The sequence below is a fragment of the Leopardus geoffroyi genome, chromosome C2 (assembly GCF_018350155.1).
Source record: "Leopardus geoffroyi isolate Oge1 chromosome C2, O.geoffroyi_Oge1_pat1.0, whole genome shotgun sequence".
In the NCBI taxonomy this organism is placed as follows: Eukaryota; Metazoa; Chordata; class Mammalia; order Carnivora; family Felidae; genus Leopardus; species Leopardus geoffroyi.
The window spans coordinates 146,685,930-146,702,836 of NC_059333.1; the positions used below are offsets into that span (position 1 = coordinate 146,685,930).

Here is a 16,907-nt window from a genome sequence, read left to right on the forward strand (position 1 = left end):
ATGCTGAAACTATACCAGAACTGGTTGTTACTTTCATTTTCTTAAAATCGACGATATTTCTTTGCCTTAATTTTCATTTGAGGGAAAATTCAGCCTCAAATAGATGGCCTGGTAGAAGGAGCTTGGTTTTGAATTTTGGCTTTTACTTCAACATTTATTGAGCCCTGTTCTGTGACAGACCCTGGGCCGAGGCTGTCCATCTTGGAACAAGACGGATGATAGTCCCTGACCTCATGATGCTGATATCCTGCTGCCTGCCAGCCTCAGCAAGCTACTTAAACAGTTCCCTCTTCTGTAAGATGGAAGCAATAATCTAATCTCTCATAGCCACTTGCCAGACACAGTCAAGGCATAGATCAAGTAATGGGATGTTTTTGTACAATTATACATGTTATTATTACTTATCATTCCAGCTGAGCCCAGAAATGGATTCAGAGTAAACAGAGATGTTTCTAATGCTGAAGGTTGTTTTTTTTTTTTAAATGGTTAGAGTGAATGTCTGTGCTGTAAGCCAGAATTTCCTCCACATCCCCCATAAAATTAGAGGAAATGCCTACACGGGCTGAATGGAAAGTGATCCTTTGTCATCTGACATAATTTTCCTTCCTTCTAACCTCGGGATGCACAAATGTTTGTTCCTGCAAGATGGATCAGCTTCAGTAATCGGGGTTAAGCCTGAGTATTAATGGGGGATGTGGACCTCCCAAAGTTGCAGAGAGTGTGGTTTCTCAAGGAGCAGAGACAGCAAAACTGAAATCACACCGCTTGATAGTCCTGAAGCCGTTTTTTCTTCTAAGCTGAAACATAGCATCTCATTCTGCTTAACCAGGACTGCCAGGTCAGTGCTGGGGCACATCTGAATTATTCAGGTTTCTTGACTCTTGGGGGTTGAACTGTGAGTGTTTTCCAAAACGAAAGGGACTTCAAGATCGTCGTGTTCGGCCCACCTGTTTGACCGGTCAGAGGATGGGCACAGTGTGGTCGGGTAGTTGCCCAAGAACGCAAAGCCAGGCACACAGTTAGTTCAGCGTCTTCTCTACTGCAACCCGCTTCTACTCCCAGCGTGAATTCCCCTCGAGGGGAAACTGTATAGCAATGTCACATAATTAATTTTTACATGAGGAGACGGCTTCGAGGAAAAGAGATTAAGGAATATTGCTTTCCGTGTATCTGAATGGCACAGAACGCTTCTTAACTAGATAGATAGTTACAAATCTAGGAAAATTGTTGCTTATATTCCTCCCCATGTTCCTCATCAGCTGTGAATCACATTGTGCTGGGTTTTTCCTTGAGAAAGAAGGCCAAACATAACTTCATTTCGACATTTTAGAATTCCATAATCTTAAGGCGCCTCGTTGCTTCCCCACGGCTGCCCGTCAAATTCACTAATTTTATTAGCATGTTGCCAGATGACACACGAAGTGCCTCAAAGCCAAGGCAGATCAGCTCTTCATGTTGAATGTGGTGCAAGGGTCAGCAGAGGATTTGAAAATCGGACTCGATCCTCCAGTCACTACCTGGATGCCAGACCCAAGCTGGTTCTGAACAGGATTTTAAAACCAGATGGTTTGGCTCTAGAAGGGTGTTTAAAGATCCAAAGCACTCTTGGGAGCTTTGTTACCAAACAGTGATTGATTCCGTTAGATCTCTTTGAAAGCTTTGGCTCCAGGTCGTTGGTAACAAAAAGTTACCGTATTTCAATTTGTCTATTCGCTCAAATTTCCTGAAATATTTTGTAGAGGTCATCAGACTGCTGCATTCTGGTGATGAGGAGGCATAGATTTACCAGACTTTTAATTATCTTGTGCCTTTCCTGTAATTTTCGTTTGTGAGGGAGTGTTTGCATGCCGTGTTACTTTTCTAACCAGAGTGCTTGTGTGGCACTTTTTATTGTCCAGAGGATTTTCTCATGTACTTCAAGCATGTTTTCACTTCATCCTGACCCTAGAGAGTACCATTTCACTGATCAAGAGAAGGGGGTTTCAAGAAGTGGCTTGCCTTGGTCCTACAGCCTTAATAGTGGCAGATCCTGAACTCTGAAGTCTTTGACCTTAAAACCCTTGGACTTCACAAGCTGACTGTGATTCTATATGTCTCCTAAAATAAGCAAAGAACCAAAGCTCTTTTCTAAGAAACGTGCTGCCCCCCTGGCCCTACGTGACACCCTCTACTACTTCTGGCCACACTCAGTATCTTTGCCTTCTGCTGGAGGGACTGTTAAGTGCTTCTCAGGAACCTTTACAATGGGGACATCTGTCACACTGCTAGTGTCAGGGAGGCTGAGGGTTTTCATGTGACTTGTGGCTTTGTTTCTCATTAGCTGTGTCTCATTGACCTTGAATAGTCCTCTCACCTCTTTGACCCTTAATTTCCCCATCTGTGAAATGGTGATGACAAAATGCCATGGTGGTTGTGATGAGCAAACGAAATAATCCTCACTCTTGGTACTGGACTAGGCATTTGGCCTGCGTTCAATAAACGGTGTAGAAGTAACTAGTATTATTATTATTCTCCCATACAGTTCCGATTTCTAAAGTAGAAAATTTTCCTTTTCTTGAAACGTGAGTGTCCACGTTAGAGAATCAAATACATATTGGAAAATGACCATATTAGAGAGTTATACGTGAGTTTTTGGCGTTCCAGTTAAACCTCTAATGTTGGAATAGAGAGTTGAACAGATATGTTAAAAAAATCATTAGTGGTAAAGCTTCAGGTGGCCGCAGGGGCCGGGCAGGGGGTAGGAGTCGTGAGGGAGGAGCGGTGAATGGCAAGCCAGCCAGTGGGTACTCGAACCACCTCAAGGGCCTACCACCCCTTGCTAGCTAACATCTGACTGTTGTCGTGGCAACTCTGTAGGTCCACTGTTGCCACATCTTTTTAATTTTCTTTTTTGTTTTTCATTTTATTTATTTGAGAGAGAACAAGTGAGGGAGAGGAGAAGAGGTGGAGAGCAAGAGAGAGAATCTTAAGCAGCCTCCATGCTCAGCGCTGAGCTGGATGTGGGGGCTCGATCCCATGACCCTGGGATCATGACCTGAGCTGAAATCAAGAGTAGGATGTTCAACCAGCTGAGCCACCCAGGCACGCAATCTTTTAATTGTCTTAGTTGGAGTTGGAAATCCAGCTTTTCATGTGAAATATCCTAATTTGAAAACCTGGGGGGCGCCTGGGTGGCTCAGTCGGTTAAGCGGCCGACTTCAGCTCAGGTCATGATCTCGCGGTCCGAGGGTTCGAGCCCCACGTTGGGCTCTGTGCTGACAGCTCAGAGCCTGGAGCCTGTTTCAGATTCTGTGTCTCCCTCTCTCTGACCCTCCCCCATTCATGCTCTGTCTCTCTCTGTCTCAAAAATAAATGTTAAAAAAAAATTTTTTTTAAAGAAAACTTGGTTCACATTTTTTTTACGTTTATTTGTTTCTTTTGAGAGAGACAGAGAGTGAGGAAGGGACAGAGAAAGAGGGAGAGAGAGAATCCCAGGCAGGCTCCACGCTGTCAAGCACAGCATGGACTTGAACCCGTGAACCATGAGATCATGACCTGCGCTGAAATCAAGAGTCAGACACTTAACCTACTGAGCTACCTAAGAGCCTCACTTGATTCACATTTTAATTTTTTTTTTTTCCAACGTTTATTTATTTTTGGGACAGAGAGAGACAGAGCATGAACGGGGGAGGGGCAGAGAGAGAGGGAGACACAGAATCGGAAACAGGCTCCAGGCTCTGAGCCATCAGCCCAGAGCCTGACGTGGGGCTCGAACTCACGGACCGCGAGATCGTGACCTGGCTGAAGTCGGACGCTTAACCGACTGCGCCACCCAGGCGCCCCTCACTTGGTTCACATTTTAAAAAGAAAAGAGTTTAGGCCAAACAACACATTCGTGGACTCTATGTGGCTCATGCAATCCCTGCTTTAATGTCTCTCAGTCTGGTCTACTCCCAGCTTATTTGGGTGTCAGAAACCAAGCATCTCGAACCTCACGCCTTAAAGAAGTACTTCACCTGAGTGCTCTCGTATTTCCAGCCCTTTTCCAGAGCATGAGCCTCTGAATCATCTGCTTTGACCAGTATTTTCACATACTTCACAAAACTGAAGAGCCTTTCCATTCCCAAAGTTTTTTTGATAAAAATCATACAAGTACTGTTTGTTTGTTTGTTTGTTTGTTTTTTTTTTGGTTCTCTACAGGACTGTAAGCATCTTGAAAAGAAAGGGTTATGTCTCATAATGTCCACCCTTTCCATAAGAGTTCTTTTTAAAAATTTTTTTTAATGTTTATTTATTTTTGAAGGCGAGAGAGGTAGAGAATGAGTGGGGGAGGGGCAAAGAGACAGAGAGGGAGACCCAGAACTCGAAGCAGGCTCCAGGCTCTGAGCTGTCATCACTGAGCCCGACACGGGGCTCGAACTCACAAACCGTGAGATCATGACCTGAGCCGAAGTCGGATGCTTAAACGACTGAGCCACCTACGTGCCCCCATAAGGCTTTAATATCCGCTCACAAAGCAGATAGGTAATGCATGTTTGCTTATGTCGGCTAATTTTTCTGGTAATTATTTGAGTTGAGTTGGAATGCTATAGCACTCCATAAATCGTGTGCTCATTATGGTGCCTCTGCCAGGCTATTTACCAATGCTGTTTTGACTGTCACCAAGAGAGTTAATCATATTTATTTGCAGTAATCTCTGGGTGCTTTTGCTTGTTGTCACGGTATACCATCCAAGTCACATCAACTGAGGGAGAATTGTTTTCTCAGTTACTATTACTTTACATAAAGCACCAACTAACTTTAAAGCATTTCCCAGCAGAATAGTTATTTTGACAGTATGTGAAATAGTGTCAAATGGTACTCCTTCACTTGGTATAGTATCCCATTTGCATTGTTGTGGCTTAATTTATTCAACTGGTTTCCTCTTTTCCTCCACCCCAGCCCCTGCATTCTCCTGGTGTTGGCTCATTTCAAAGTCTCTGGAGTTAAGATTTTGCCAGATAAACACACTGTGAAAATCAGCTTTCTCAATGGTAAACTAAAATTGCCATGTGTGGACAGTGGCATTTGTTGCCAACTGCTCACCCCTGCCCAGCTTTCTGGGGGCTGTTTTTCTACTAGATCCCTGTTAAACATTAAAGAAGATGATTGAGAGAGCTAAGAGTTTTTCAGCTCTTTGTGGCAAAAATTCTAGTATTCGGAAATACTGCCTTTGGCAGTAATATAGATATTTCCATCTGCAAGAGTCATTTAAAATGTGTGGGTTTTGTCACCTGATACGTGGCCTGATTCTGGGACATATACCCGCCACCCCCTCCCCCCAAAAAGCAAATGCAGCAAGTGTTTTCGGAGAACTCAAGCTGCACTTCATCCTCAGTGATCCAAGAAATTCAGGGCTAAGCAAGAAAACAGAGTGTGCATATTGGGAGCTATTTGGAACTATAGGGGTTGGGGAGTGTTCAGTTGAGAAGTTTGCAATCAAACTCTAGCTCGGTTATTTTATGTTTGTCACTAGAAAATGCCAATTACTTTTCCATTCAGCTGCAACTTGTTTTAGTCTATATATGGCTTTAAAAAATCTCCCTGTAAATCAGAATTTTAAAATCCTCCTTTAAAGGTACAGTCAAGTTTTCAATGTAAAATGCCCTATTGGATTAATCCCTTTGAAACATAGCTTAATCCCTTCATTTATTTGTTTGGTGAATACAAGTTCCTACATTGGTTTATGCAGTTTCCTTGAAACAATCCATAGTGAACAATTCGACTCATTTTAGCCAAAAAGGCTAAAGAAAAAAATAAATAAAGAAACCCAAACCTTCAAAACTAACTTCCTCCACTGAACAAATCAAAAAGGGAGGGAACACACACGCACACACACAGGCACGCACACACACACACACACACACCTCCTCTCCGATTTATTCACAGTTACCTACTTTTTAGTGAATTTAGGCTGGAGTTTTATTAGGATGGTTGACAGCTGTCCAGATTCATTAGTTTACTTGCCAGCCCCTGACTTTTAAGTTTTTAAACCAGTCCTGGAGTTTCTTCAGTTCATTCCTAGATTAGAATATTTCTATTATGAGAGGAGGCAGACTACATCTGAGATTCAGTTCTTGCCTCCTGTGCTTCTGCTCCCGGGGCTTTTGCTCTGCCTTCCCAACTCTCCTTGCCTTTTGTAAATCTCACTTGATCGAGCCAGTCCTGTGAATAGCATACATACCAGAACATGCATGTGCCACTCAAATGCAGGATGCCTATTTGATGAATGATTCTCTGTCTTCAGAGATCTCATCTCTGCTCAGACTCTCCTGGTCTGAGCTATTTGCTCAGCCCAGAGTGCCTTTATTTAAATGAAAAAAAATTTTTTTTTAACGTTTATTTATTTTTGAGAAGAGAGATACAGAGCATGAGCAGGGGAGGAGAGAGAAAGAGGGAGACACAGAATCGGAAGCAGGCTCCAGGCTCCGAGCTGTCAGCACAGAGCCCAACACAGGGCTCAACCTCACGGACCATGAGATCATGACCTGAGCCGAAGTCAGACGCTTAACCAACTGAGCCACCAGGCGCCCCCAGAGTGCCTTTTTGTCCTTCCCTTGCCAAAGCCACCCATTCTTCAGGGACCGATCCCCACCCCCCACCCCCCACCCCCCACAAAACTGGGTATTCCTGTGCCAGTCTCTCTCCTTTTTTTGACCTCATGCCTGCATTTAAAGACAAGTCAGTTACATTTGATAATTTTGCTTCTCCAACTAGAAGGTAAGCCCCAGGAGGGCAGATGTTTGTTTTAAATCTCTTGGGACGTGGAGAATATCACAGACGCTTGACAGATCCTTAAAGGTTGGCCATGTGGTAGGCAATTTCAATGTGAAAGGATACATCTTTTCTTATTAGGTTTTTGACTAGAATGATTTTTTCCGCCATTTCAGAGAGATTTTCGAGTATTGTTTCGGTCATCCTTGGAAGGTTTTTTAAAAGTATTATCATAGAACATTTGCGCGAAAAGAATTGATGTATTCAGGCCACTTGTCTCTGTTTCTTTCCTGCCCATACTCTGGTCTCCAAGTTAACTAAGTGATGGTTTCTCTAGGACTCATCCTGGTCCGTCAGAGATCGTACGGGACTATCACTTGAAGAAGAGCCCACCTCCCCTCCTCTCCAGATATTTACAATTGCTTAGGGAATGGCGGTTAAAATACTTTGAAAACTAAAATAGAAGGCATTGTGTCGTGTTACGATTTCCAGCTATGCTGTAGGGAAGAAAAATATTCCTAAAATATCTTCGACTTAATCACGAGGTGTTATTTGTTTGTTTATAGTCATAGGCCAAAGTATTTTATTCCCTTGGAAATGTCTTTCTTCCGTGAAGAGTTATGAAGGGTCTGCTCTGAGGCTGCTTGACTTGCTGCTTTGTTCTGGGGGGAGGACGTGTGTGACGGGCCAATACACTTGTCCCACCTGGTCTCGGGGGCCGTGGGGCATTTGTTGCCAGCATCACAGACCATGGCGGCTGTCTGCCAGATGGTCGCCTCAGTGTCTGACTCCGAAATGCCAACTGCAATTAAAAACCTTCTTTCAGAGAACAAGTCTTTCAATTCTGGGCCCATATGGTGATCAGAGCCTCTGGGCCTGTGATCGTTTAAGAGGCCAGACTCCAGAGAAAAGCAGATGGAAAGAACTGTAAGATGAGACATGCCTGTAAAAAAGGTGAGGAACGGTATTTAATTTTGCTGGATCCAGTATGAGTGGAGAAGGGGAAATAATGGCCAGGCAAAAACTGGGCTCCCCCTAGCCTTCCTACTCAACACGTGAACCAGCGGCATCAGCAGAATCTGGGAACGGTCTCAGTTTCTACCTGTAATGCTCAGTTTAATGAGTACTTGGCTAGGTTACAGGGCCCAGCTCTTCAATCAAACATTAACCCGGGTGTTGCTGTGGAGGTACTTTGCAGATGTGATTAACAACTGTAATCAGTTGACTCTAAGTCAAGTCACATTACCCTGGGTGATGTGATTGGGCCTCATCCAACCAGTTGGAAGGCCTTGGGAGCAGAAGAGGTTTCCCCAAGAAGAAATTCTGTCTCAGTGCTGTAGCATTCATTCTTGCCTGGGTTTCCAAGCCCTGGCCTGCCCTCTAAATTTTGGACTTGCAAGCCCCACAATTGCATGAGCCAATACAGTATCCCACACCTGGGGGTTTAAACATATTCCCCAAATCTTTGTGCCCACCGTAACATCTGAGAAGCACTTCTCAGAAGCATGTGGAGTTCTGTTCACCAGTTGTCATGGATTATTCTTTGAGATGCTGCAGCTAATTGTATCAATTTTAGTGGTCCTGCTCTGAAATAAATAGCACTAAACAAGACCTCCACAGGTGTTTGTAGAACGAATTCATTCTTAGGTGCCCCCCAAAACGCATCACTAGGCAACAAGAGATAGATGCATGAATTCAAACATACGGGAGTGCATTTCTGGCAAAGGGTTTAAGATTATGTGTAGAATCTTGAGATTTCACCTAGTACTTCAGTTAACAGTTGCCACCATTCCAAAGATAACGGACTAAGAATTCCTATCCGATAGTCATATCTAATATTTATCTGGAATAAGTCTAAGCCTTATTAGGCTGCTCATCACTAACCTTCAAAGACAACAGTGTTGTTCCAGAAATAGACATAGCTAAGCTTTTACTCAATTCATATTCTCAAGACCTGGAACTTGTGTCTCCAGGCAATGAGTTTGGGGAAAATGTGCCCTAAAATGAGGAAGGCAGTATGACCTAGACTGAAGGTCTTGGTATTACTCATGGGTTTGTTTGAAGAGAAGTGAAATGCGGTGTGCCATGTGACCCCATCATATGCTGAAGGAGGCTACCCAGGCTCACTTCCTTTAGCGAATGACTTTCTAGGTGAGAGATGTTCTTATTGGAACCTCTTTCCGGGGGACATTATGAATAGCTGATTTGCCTGGTATGGGTAGAAAATTCCCTGAAGATGGTCAGCTGTGCACAGAGGGCATAGAGACGCTAAAAATGTTCACTAATATGAGAACATATTAACTAAAGATGCAGGAGGGTAATTTAACCCGAATTGGAAGTAATTTGGAAGTTGGTTAGGGTCTACTGTGGGGTTAATTAGGTGGCTTTTATTGTGGTGTTTAGGGTAATATCTTTGTCCCTGGCAATTCACATATATCCACTCACCTTTCATTACTTTGGCTTCACAAACACGTATTCACAAACACAAGATGTTTGATACCTGAGGTTGCAATGGTAACTTCTTCTGTTGATTGGAATGCACAGATGGAATCATGCACGCGGTGAATAGCCACTAGGGCCCTTCCTGCACCCCCCCCAGGAACCCCCCTCCCCCCAACTCTGAATAGCGGTGTGCTACTTAGGGTGCTATCGGTGATTCTTGAGGACTCTGGGCTAGTCCTTGGAATCTTCGGCCGTGGGGGGCTTGTGGGTCTTCAGGGAGTCTGTAAGTCAGCCCTCTGAAATGATAACCAAAACGTCCCAAGTATGTCTCCCCCATCTCTTCAGAGTGACTTCATAAAGTTTTTAGCAAGACTAGATGACCTCCAACAAAGCTTAAGAGAAGGTTTGCCCCTTACATTTCGCTCTATGCCACCAACCCACGTATTCACAAGGGAGAACACTGGCTTAAAGCAGAGGCTGATGCTTACTGGCTGGCTGGAGTTGTCAAGGTAGGGAGCCTCCTGAGGTCAGTGAATAGCGAGTGGCTGGCTGGAGAAGGGAGGGCAAGAAATTATAGTGAGTATGCCCCAGGTAAAGGCTTTCAAATTTTTCAGAAAAACGAAAACATAAAAAACAGCTGCTCAACCTTAAAAAGTCTGTTCACCTTAGCAGTGGTCACTTTTACAATAATAAAGAGAAAGATGAGGCCTCTTCACTGGGTACTTACGATGCGATATGTGATAACTTAACATCCTTTGGTGCACAGTAGGTGTTTGATGTGTATGAATCCCCACTGTAAACTGTCCCTTTCCCCACCCCCCCCCCCGCCCCGCGACACACACACACCTGTACCTCCAAGTAGGGAGTGAAGTTGGCTGTTTGCCTTTTTCTCAGGGTTCATTGCAAAGGCCTTCCCTTTCTGGGTCTTGCCGTAGGCAGCCGGCTTTGTAGACCTGCATGTCTCCAGGGGCCCCGTTTGCACAGACTGCGGTCGGAATGCCACCCCCAGGGCTGTGTGGCTTGGCGGCCCTTCTCTAGCCTTTCTCTTCTTTGATGGCCCTCTTTGGTGTCTTCACTGTTGATTGTGCTTTGTAGGCATCAGATCTAAAGCACTTCTACTTGTCAACAGGTCTGCGGCTGCCCTGGTGGCTTCCAACAGTGGACTCACTGTTTGCACTCCTCTCCTGACTTTTCTCACACTTCTTAGCTTGTGTTAGAAAAGCACTAGCCATCCCTGAGAAGGACTCCTTTTAGGGGCTGGTACTCCTGGCTTTATGGAGGGGCTGCTCCATTACGGTCACAGAAGTTGTGTGTGTGTGTGTGTGTGTGTGCGCGCGCGCAAGTGTGTGTGCGTGTGTGGTGGGAGGGTTGTTTGTTTTGTTTTGCGCCGGTCATGTTGTTTTCAGTTAATTCTAGGTCAGGATTCTCTGCCTTGGGTGCACGTTAGAATCATCCAGGCAGCTTCTTAAAATCCTGATGCTCAGGCTGCCTTCCAGCATAACTAAATCAGTGTATCTGGAGGTGGGACCTGGGCCTCATTATCTTTTAAAAGCTCCATAGGTGATTGATTCTAACATGCCCTCAAAGTCGGTAACCGCTAATACAGGCTAAAATCCTAAAATGCTAGAAGGCTTAATTCCATTTCATGGAGGCTTCATTTTATATTTAAAAAGAACAAAGCTTCTGGCAAATGCATGTTTGTCTGTCTGAAACATACTCTATACCAAAAAAAAAAAAAAATTCACATAAATACAACATGCTCCAACATGCTCCAGCTTTTTGTTATTTTACAAACGTCTTATAGGGAAATCTAAAGGGTTAAGTTAGTTATTTCATAAATATAACCAAATCTAACTATTGCAAATATATGTGTGTGTGTATATACATATATATATATATATATATGTATATATATATATATATATATATATATATATATATATATACACTCATTGTCGTGTTAGTCCCAAATTGAACACAAGGTTCAGAAAGCATTTTAGCCTGTATTTTTAGCTTAGCATAGAGCTCTGGGTCTGGGAGACAAATTTCAAAATAGTTTGTTGCCTAAAAATATACTTCCTGAAATGAACTTGAGGCCTGAGAGGGATGAATGGGTTTTTTGTTTTTTTTTTTTTTTTTTTTTTTTTTCTTCTTCTTCTTCTTCTTCTTCTTCTTCTTCTTCTTCTTCTTCTATATTTAATGTTACCACAAGAAAGCAAATCTTAAATTTATATATGTTTGTATTTTTAGAGACCCAGGAAACAGGTGCTGTGCCCAAGTGATGAAGAGGGTTTCGTGGCAAAGTGTGGATGACAGAAATCTGAAATTCATAGGACAGGGAGAGACAGGGGGTGGGTGATGAAGTCGTTCCTCTGGCTTCAGGCAGGAGCATGCTTGACACAGGGAGGAGATGGGGAGGCTCTCCTCAGGCCTTTCCAAGGGCAATCCCTGGGAGAAACGTACCTCCCAGCTTCCTAATGGCCAGTGACTGTTATGGTGCTACAGGTGGTCTAGGCACCTAATCTTTCTTAGTCCAGTTGATAAGTGTCTCTGAGTTCATGTTTGTTGACCAAATGCCTAGTAGCCTTGTCTTTATTTTTTATTTTTTTTAATGTTATTTATTTTTGAGAGACAGAGAGAAAGAGGGAGGGAGAACAAGTGGGGGAGGGGCAGAGAGAGAGGGAGACACAGAATCTGAAGCAGGCTCCAAGCTCCAGGCTCTCAGCACAGAGCCGGATGTGGGGCTCGAACTCACAAACTGTGAGATCATGACCTGAGCTGAAGTCAGACGCTTAACCGACTGAGCCACCCAGGCGCCCTCCCCCCGCAACCCGCAGTAGCCTTGTTTTACTTCTCTTGACTCTCAAACTCATCCATTGAACTTCCACTTTTGCCAGTAGAAATGGATCTCATGCAGGAAGAATAAGGGGAAGGTAGTGTTATCCCCTTTTTAATGGTCTGTTAACATGCAGCATGTGTCTTGCAAAGAACAGTCTGTCTTCAATATGTTATTGATGACTGTGAATGAATATTGCATGTATAATCACACCCGCCACTCCCCAATCTGAAGGAAGAAGTTATGTATCCTTTCCCACTTGATACACAGAGCCAAATGTGAACTTCTTATGGTTAGTCCTTTGTGTATTCATTCTTCACGTAGTCATCTGATAAATACTTTGGATACCTTCTATGTAGCAGGTCGTCCTCTTGGCACTAGAGATACAGTGTGTAAACAGGGCAGATGAAAGCTCACGGAGCTTGCATCTTGGTGGATAGATTGTAAGCAAGTAAGTGACGGAGATAGTTGTGCAGGGGATACAACAGAATTCTGTGGTAGTGACTTGTGGGTTGCTTTAGGATGAAGAGCTCACATTAACTGGAGCCCAGGAAGGTGACAGAAAGCCAGACAAAGGGAATAGCAAGTGGAAGGCTCTGGGGAGGAAAGAACTTGGCTTCTTCCGGGGAAGGCCTATGGGTCTTAAAAGGCAACGAGTAAGGGGTAAAGGGGCTGGTGGGGGTGTGGCGGTGGATAAAGTCAGAGAGGTAGCAGGTGGTACATGCTTGAGGTAGAACTCCCCTTTCACTCACCTGCAGGACTCTAGTGCCTGGAGCCTTGCCAATTTTGGGGATTCTATCTCAGAGACAGTCAGTGTTGGTTGATTAGCTGATTTCCTTCAAGGCAATGGGGAGAAGTTAGAACCAGTCTCTTGCAAAGAACGCCCTTGTAGCTCTTCCCATGCAGGTGAGGAGAATGACGGCAGTGTCCTGCCTCACCTACAGGGTCTCCTCTGAGTTGGCCAACACGCTTTTGTAGCGCACAACTCTGCTCCATTTTGACCTCTCTCTACCCATCTAACTGGTGGCCCTCATTAGGATCCTGTATCTTCTGTGTTTCTATTTTGGGTTACCCTACCCTCATTTGTTTCCTTGTCTATCTACTCAGCTAAATGATGGTTTCTTTAAGGTAGTGTTCTCTGTGCTTCCAGCACCCAGAACTATGCAGTAGACTGATCAGTTCGTTGTTTCTGGATGGAATGATTGTTTGTAGATAGAGTGCCTTAGGTAACCCCTGACAAAATCAAGAAGTTACTCAGACGTCCCCCCACCCCGGCCACCACCACCCTGAAATGGCTTTCATTACGAATCACCTGTGTGAAGGAAATTCTGCTCTGACATAAAGACATTCTTTTATTTCATTCGAAATTGCAACACATCATCAGGGGTTCGCTGGCAGGCTGCCTAGCAGTTAGATACTCATTTAATGTGTCCTGCTTTTCCCTCCCCAGTTAACAATGGCATGATGGTCACCGACAACAACGGTATCATCAAGTTTCCGCAATTGTGCAAATTTTGTGATGTGAGATCTTCCACCTGCGACAGCCAGAAATCCTGCCTGAGCAACTGCAGCATCACGTCCATCTGCGAGAGGCCACACGAAGTCTGTCTGGCCGTCTGGTAAGGTGGCCTCTAAAAATCTGCCTTTTCACTCTTTTCTAAGGGATGCGCGCTGCCGTGCGTAAAGTCAGGGTGTCCCCTGGCCCCCTGACTTGTCCCTTTCCCTCGGGCAGCCTCTCTTCCAGAGATATTCTGTATGTTTTCAGATACATACACACCCCTGTGGATCTGTTTACATGTGGGTGTGACAGTGTATAAGATGGCCTTAAATATTTACAATAAGTCTGGGACCCCTTCCTTGTATGAAGGAGAGACATTTGCCACTTGTCGTTTTAACTGACAACCTCCCGCTCGGTACCCCAGAGTGATACCAGGAGCTTTGTTTCTCTGAGGCAATGTCAGTCTTGTTTTATGGGAGGAGAGGGGATGAAAGGTGGCCGTGTAAAGAGGAAAGACCTTGTCAAAAACAGGGAAGTTCTTAGGAGAACCAGAAAAACAGCCCATTCATTAGTCAGAAGTCCTGGCCATGTTACTCACAGCACCACTGGGCTACATAATCCATCTTGCTCTGGGATCAGAACTGCTTGTTTCTTAGATCACATTCCCTTCATATTCTCTCTCTCTCTCTCTCTTTCTCTCTCTCTCATTCCCTCTTCAACACATGCACACACACACACACACACACACACACACACGGTGCTCATAAATCCTTTGATTCATTCATAGTTTGGGATTGGTAGTAAGAGCAAGAGATAAAAGGAAAATAGAGATTAAAAGAGTCCTCTTTTATAAAATGTATAAATTCATTAATGAAATACAGCATTTGCAGACTTCCTCTGATGTTTTAAATTTGTCAGCCAATTTTTTCTTAAGTAACCTATGTGTTTCCTGGCCAGTTGGCAAATGAGAATATCTGTATCTATCTATCTATTTTCTTAGTTTTTTTTTAACATTTATTTATTTTTGAGAGAGCGAAACAGAGCGCGAGTGGGGGAGGGGCAGAGAGCAGTGGGGGACACAGAATCCAAAGCAGGCTCCAGGCTCTGACCGTCAGCACAGAGCCCGACGCGGGGCTCGCACTCACAGACCGTGTGAGATCATGACCTGAGCGGAAGCTGGCCGCTTAACCGACTGAGCCACCCCGGCATCCCGGCGAATGAGAAGATAAACCCAAATGTCTCCCTGCACCGCCCCCCACCACCCACCCCACCGCCTTTTGGAGAAAAAGTCTTTTGAGACTTTCTCCAGACCACATACAGTTAGCCTTGATGATAGATCTGAAAAGCTTGCAAATTTCGATACATACCAGGGGATGAACGAGTTTCTTAAGAATGTTAACAGCCAGTAGCTGTGGTGACGGCTTGCTCCACCTGCCAACCTCATCAGGTCCAGTTCTGAGCACCGTCTTTGCGAAAGGGGTTTTGACAAAGATCGTGTTCAGAGGAAGAGGGGCCGCTTGCAGGCTTAGGAAGCTTGTGATGTGCCAGCTGTTCCTCCCAATCAGACGTGGTGAGTCCAGCAAAGAGAAGACATGGGTTGTGTTGAGAGACGTTGGATGGCCGCTCAAGGGGAAACTCTAATAAACTCGTTCTCCATAATTCTGAAGGGCAGAAAGAGGATCCGTCAGATGAACAAGGGATCGGCCTGCAGTATAAGTGTGAACATTTTCACACTTGTGGTTTCCTACCAGCAAAACAGGCTTCCTCGTCTGAGGAGTCAAAGTGCAGGGGCGGCTGGGGGACTACCCGTCGAGTCCAATGCAGGAAAGATTGAGGCACCAGATTGTTATGGCCTCAAAGCTTCCTCCTTGGCGTCTGGTCTCTGCTGATCACCTTTACTTAAATCTCCACCGTGACGTGAGAGTTTACTTCTGCGACCCCAGACAGGCTCATCTGATAGATATTTTGACCTGTGGTCCAAGCCCCACTGATGGCACGTGAATCGAGTCTCTGTGAAATTCCAATCTCTGGAACGAGGCGTTACTCGCTGCCTCAGAGGATGCGAGCGTGTAGCGGGGAGGAGACCTCCCTGTCTCCTCGGTGTGCCCACCATGAAGAGTTAATACAGCCAGTGTTGTTTTTCTACCTGTCTCAGCAAAGACAAATACTCCCGTGGGGGTGGAGTGTCGGTAAAGAGAAAGGGAAGTGAGAGGTGCTGTCGCACATCTTGCCCACCCTCCTCCGCACTGAAGCCCTCACCCCCTCAGCTGCTGGCACCAGTCGCCGCTGAGGGATCACCCGAGTCCCTCCAGCTAATTTCCCTCCCTCCACTGACTGGAGCTTCTGCCCTCACTTGGCCTCTGCTCAAGTTTGCCCCTCCCCATAGGCAGCCAGCCTCCTGTGACCGATTGACGCCAGGGTCCAAAATGCCAGGCCACGTGGCCTCCTTTGGGACCGCCCTGACTGGCCATCTTAGCTTTACATCTTCCGAGGGATCAGGGAGTCATTTGCTGTGACCTGCATTGTGGCTCAGCATTGCTGTGGGAAGTGCTCCTTCCTTCATCCCTTACAGGTGCCTCTCCAGAAACTCGCAGAAATCTCGCCTTAAGGTCCGTTTCCAGGGAAGCCCAGCTAACAGCCAGATGTGGACATGGAAAGGCTGTACCCCTGCTCGTGCATGCCAGTGCCTTTTTCGTCGCGGTGTTCTTTTCATTCGTTCATTGACTCATTTGTTCGTTTAACTGATGTCAGCTGCGCCCCCATACCGTGTCAGACGCGTACGTTCTTGCCAAGGATAAAAATAATTTGGACCCAAAGTTAATTTCATTATTGTGTTTCTGTTTTTGAGTGGATGTTGACAAACCCCTTTAATGGCTCAGAGCAAATGTTTCAGCACAAAGAAGTCTGTATTTATTCCATCGTATTCTCCCTTCCTATGCTCAACTGTATCTAAAGATGTTTTTCAGAGTCGGCTTTGCCTGCCAGGGAGCACTGTTACAGGAGTGAGTGGAGAAAGCAGTTAAGGACTTTCCCCAGACTCAAGTATTCTAATTGAATTTCCTCTCTGCAATTTTAGTTCTCTAAGCATCGAGGAGATGACAGGCAAGAGGCTCAGAGAGCTGCCCAGGGATTATACAGCAGCTTTCCTTCACGGCCCACAGTTCCTTCCTCATTCCATTCCTTGGGCTCTAGAAGCTTCACAAGGAAGAGACACCATACTTTTCCTTGGGGGGCACAGAAGACTCAGCCTTCAGTTTGTTACCCGAACCAAAAAGCAACCATCTCTGGGCACGCACACAACACACACCCCCCCTCGCGGTGGGGGCAGGGAGGGAGGTGCTCTTGGTTCATGCCTGCCATTTTTGCCAAGACTTTCAGTAGCTTTGGGGTGAAGGATAA

General features: G+C 45.2%; 1 protein-coding gene across 1 annotated transcript in view; it reads left to right on the plus strand.

Moving 5' to 3' along the window:
* TGFBR2 (transforming growth factor beta receptor 2) overlaps positions 1-16,907 on the plus strand; it is a 90,356-nt gene that overhangs the window by 24,319 nt on the left and 49,130 nt on the right. The window contains exon 2 of the mRNA XM_045436415.1: positions 13,461-13,629. Coding sequence (XP_045292371.1) covers positions 13,461-13,629 — 169 coding nt within the window. The remainder of the gene's footprint in view (positions 1-13,460; positions 13,630-16,907) is intronic.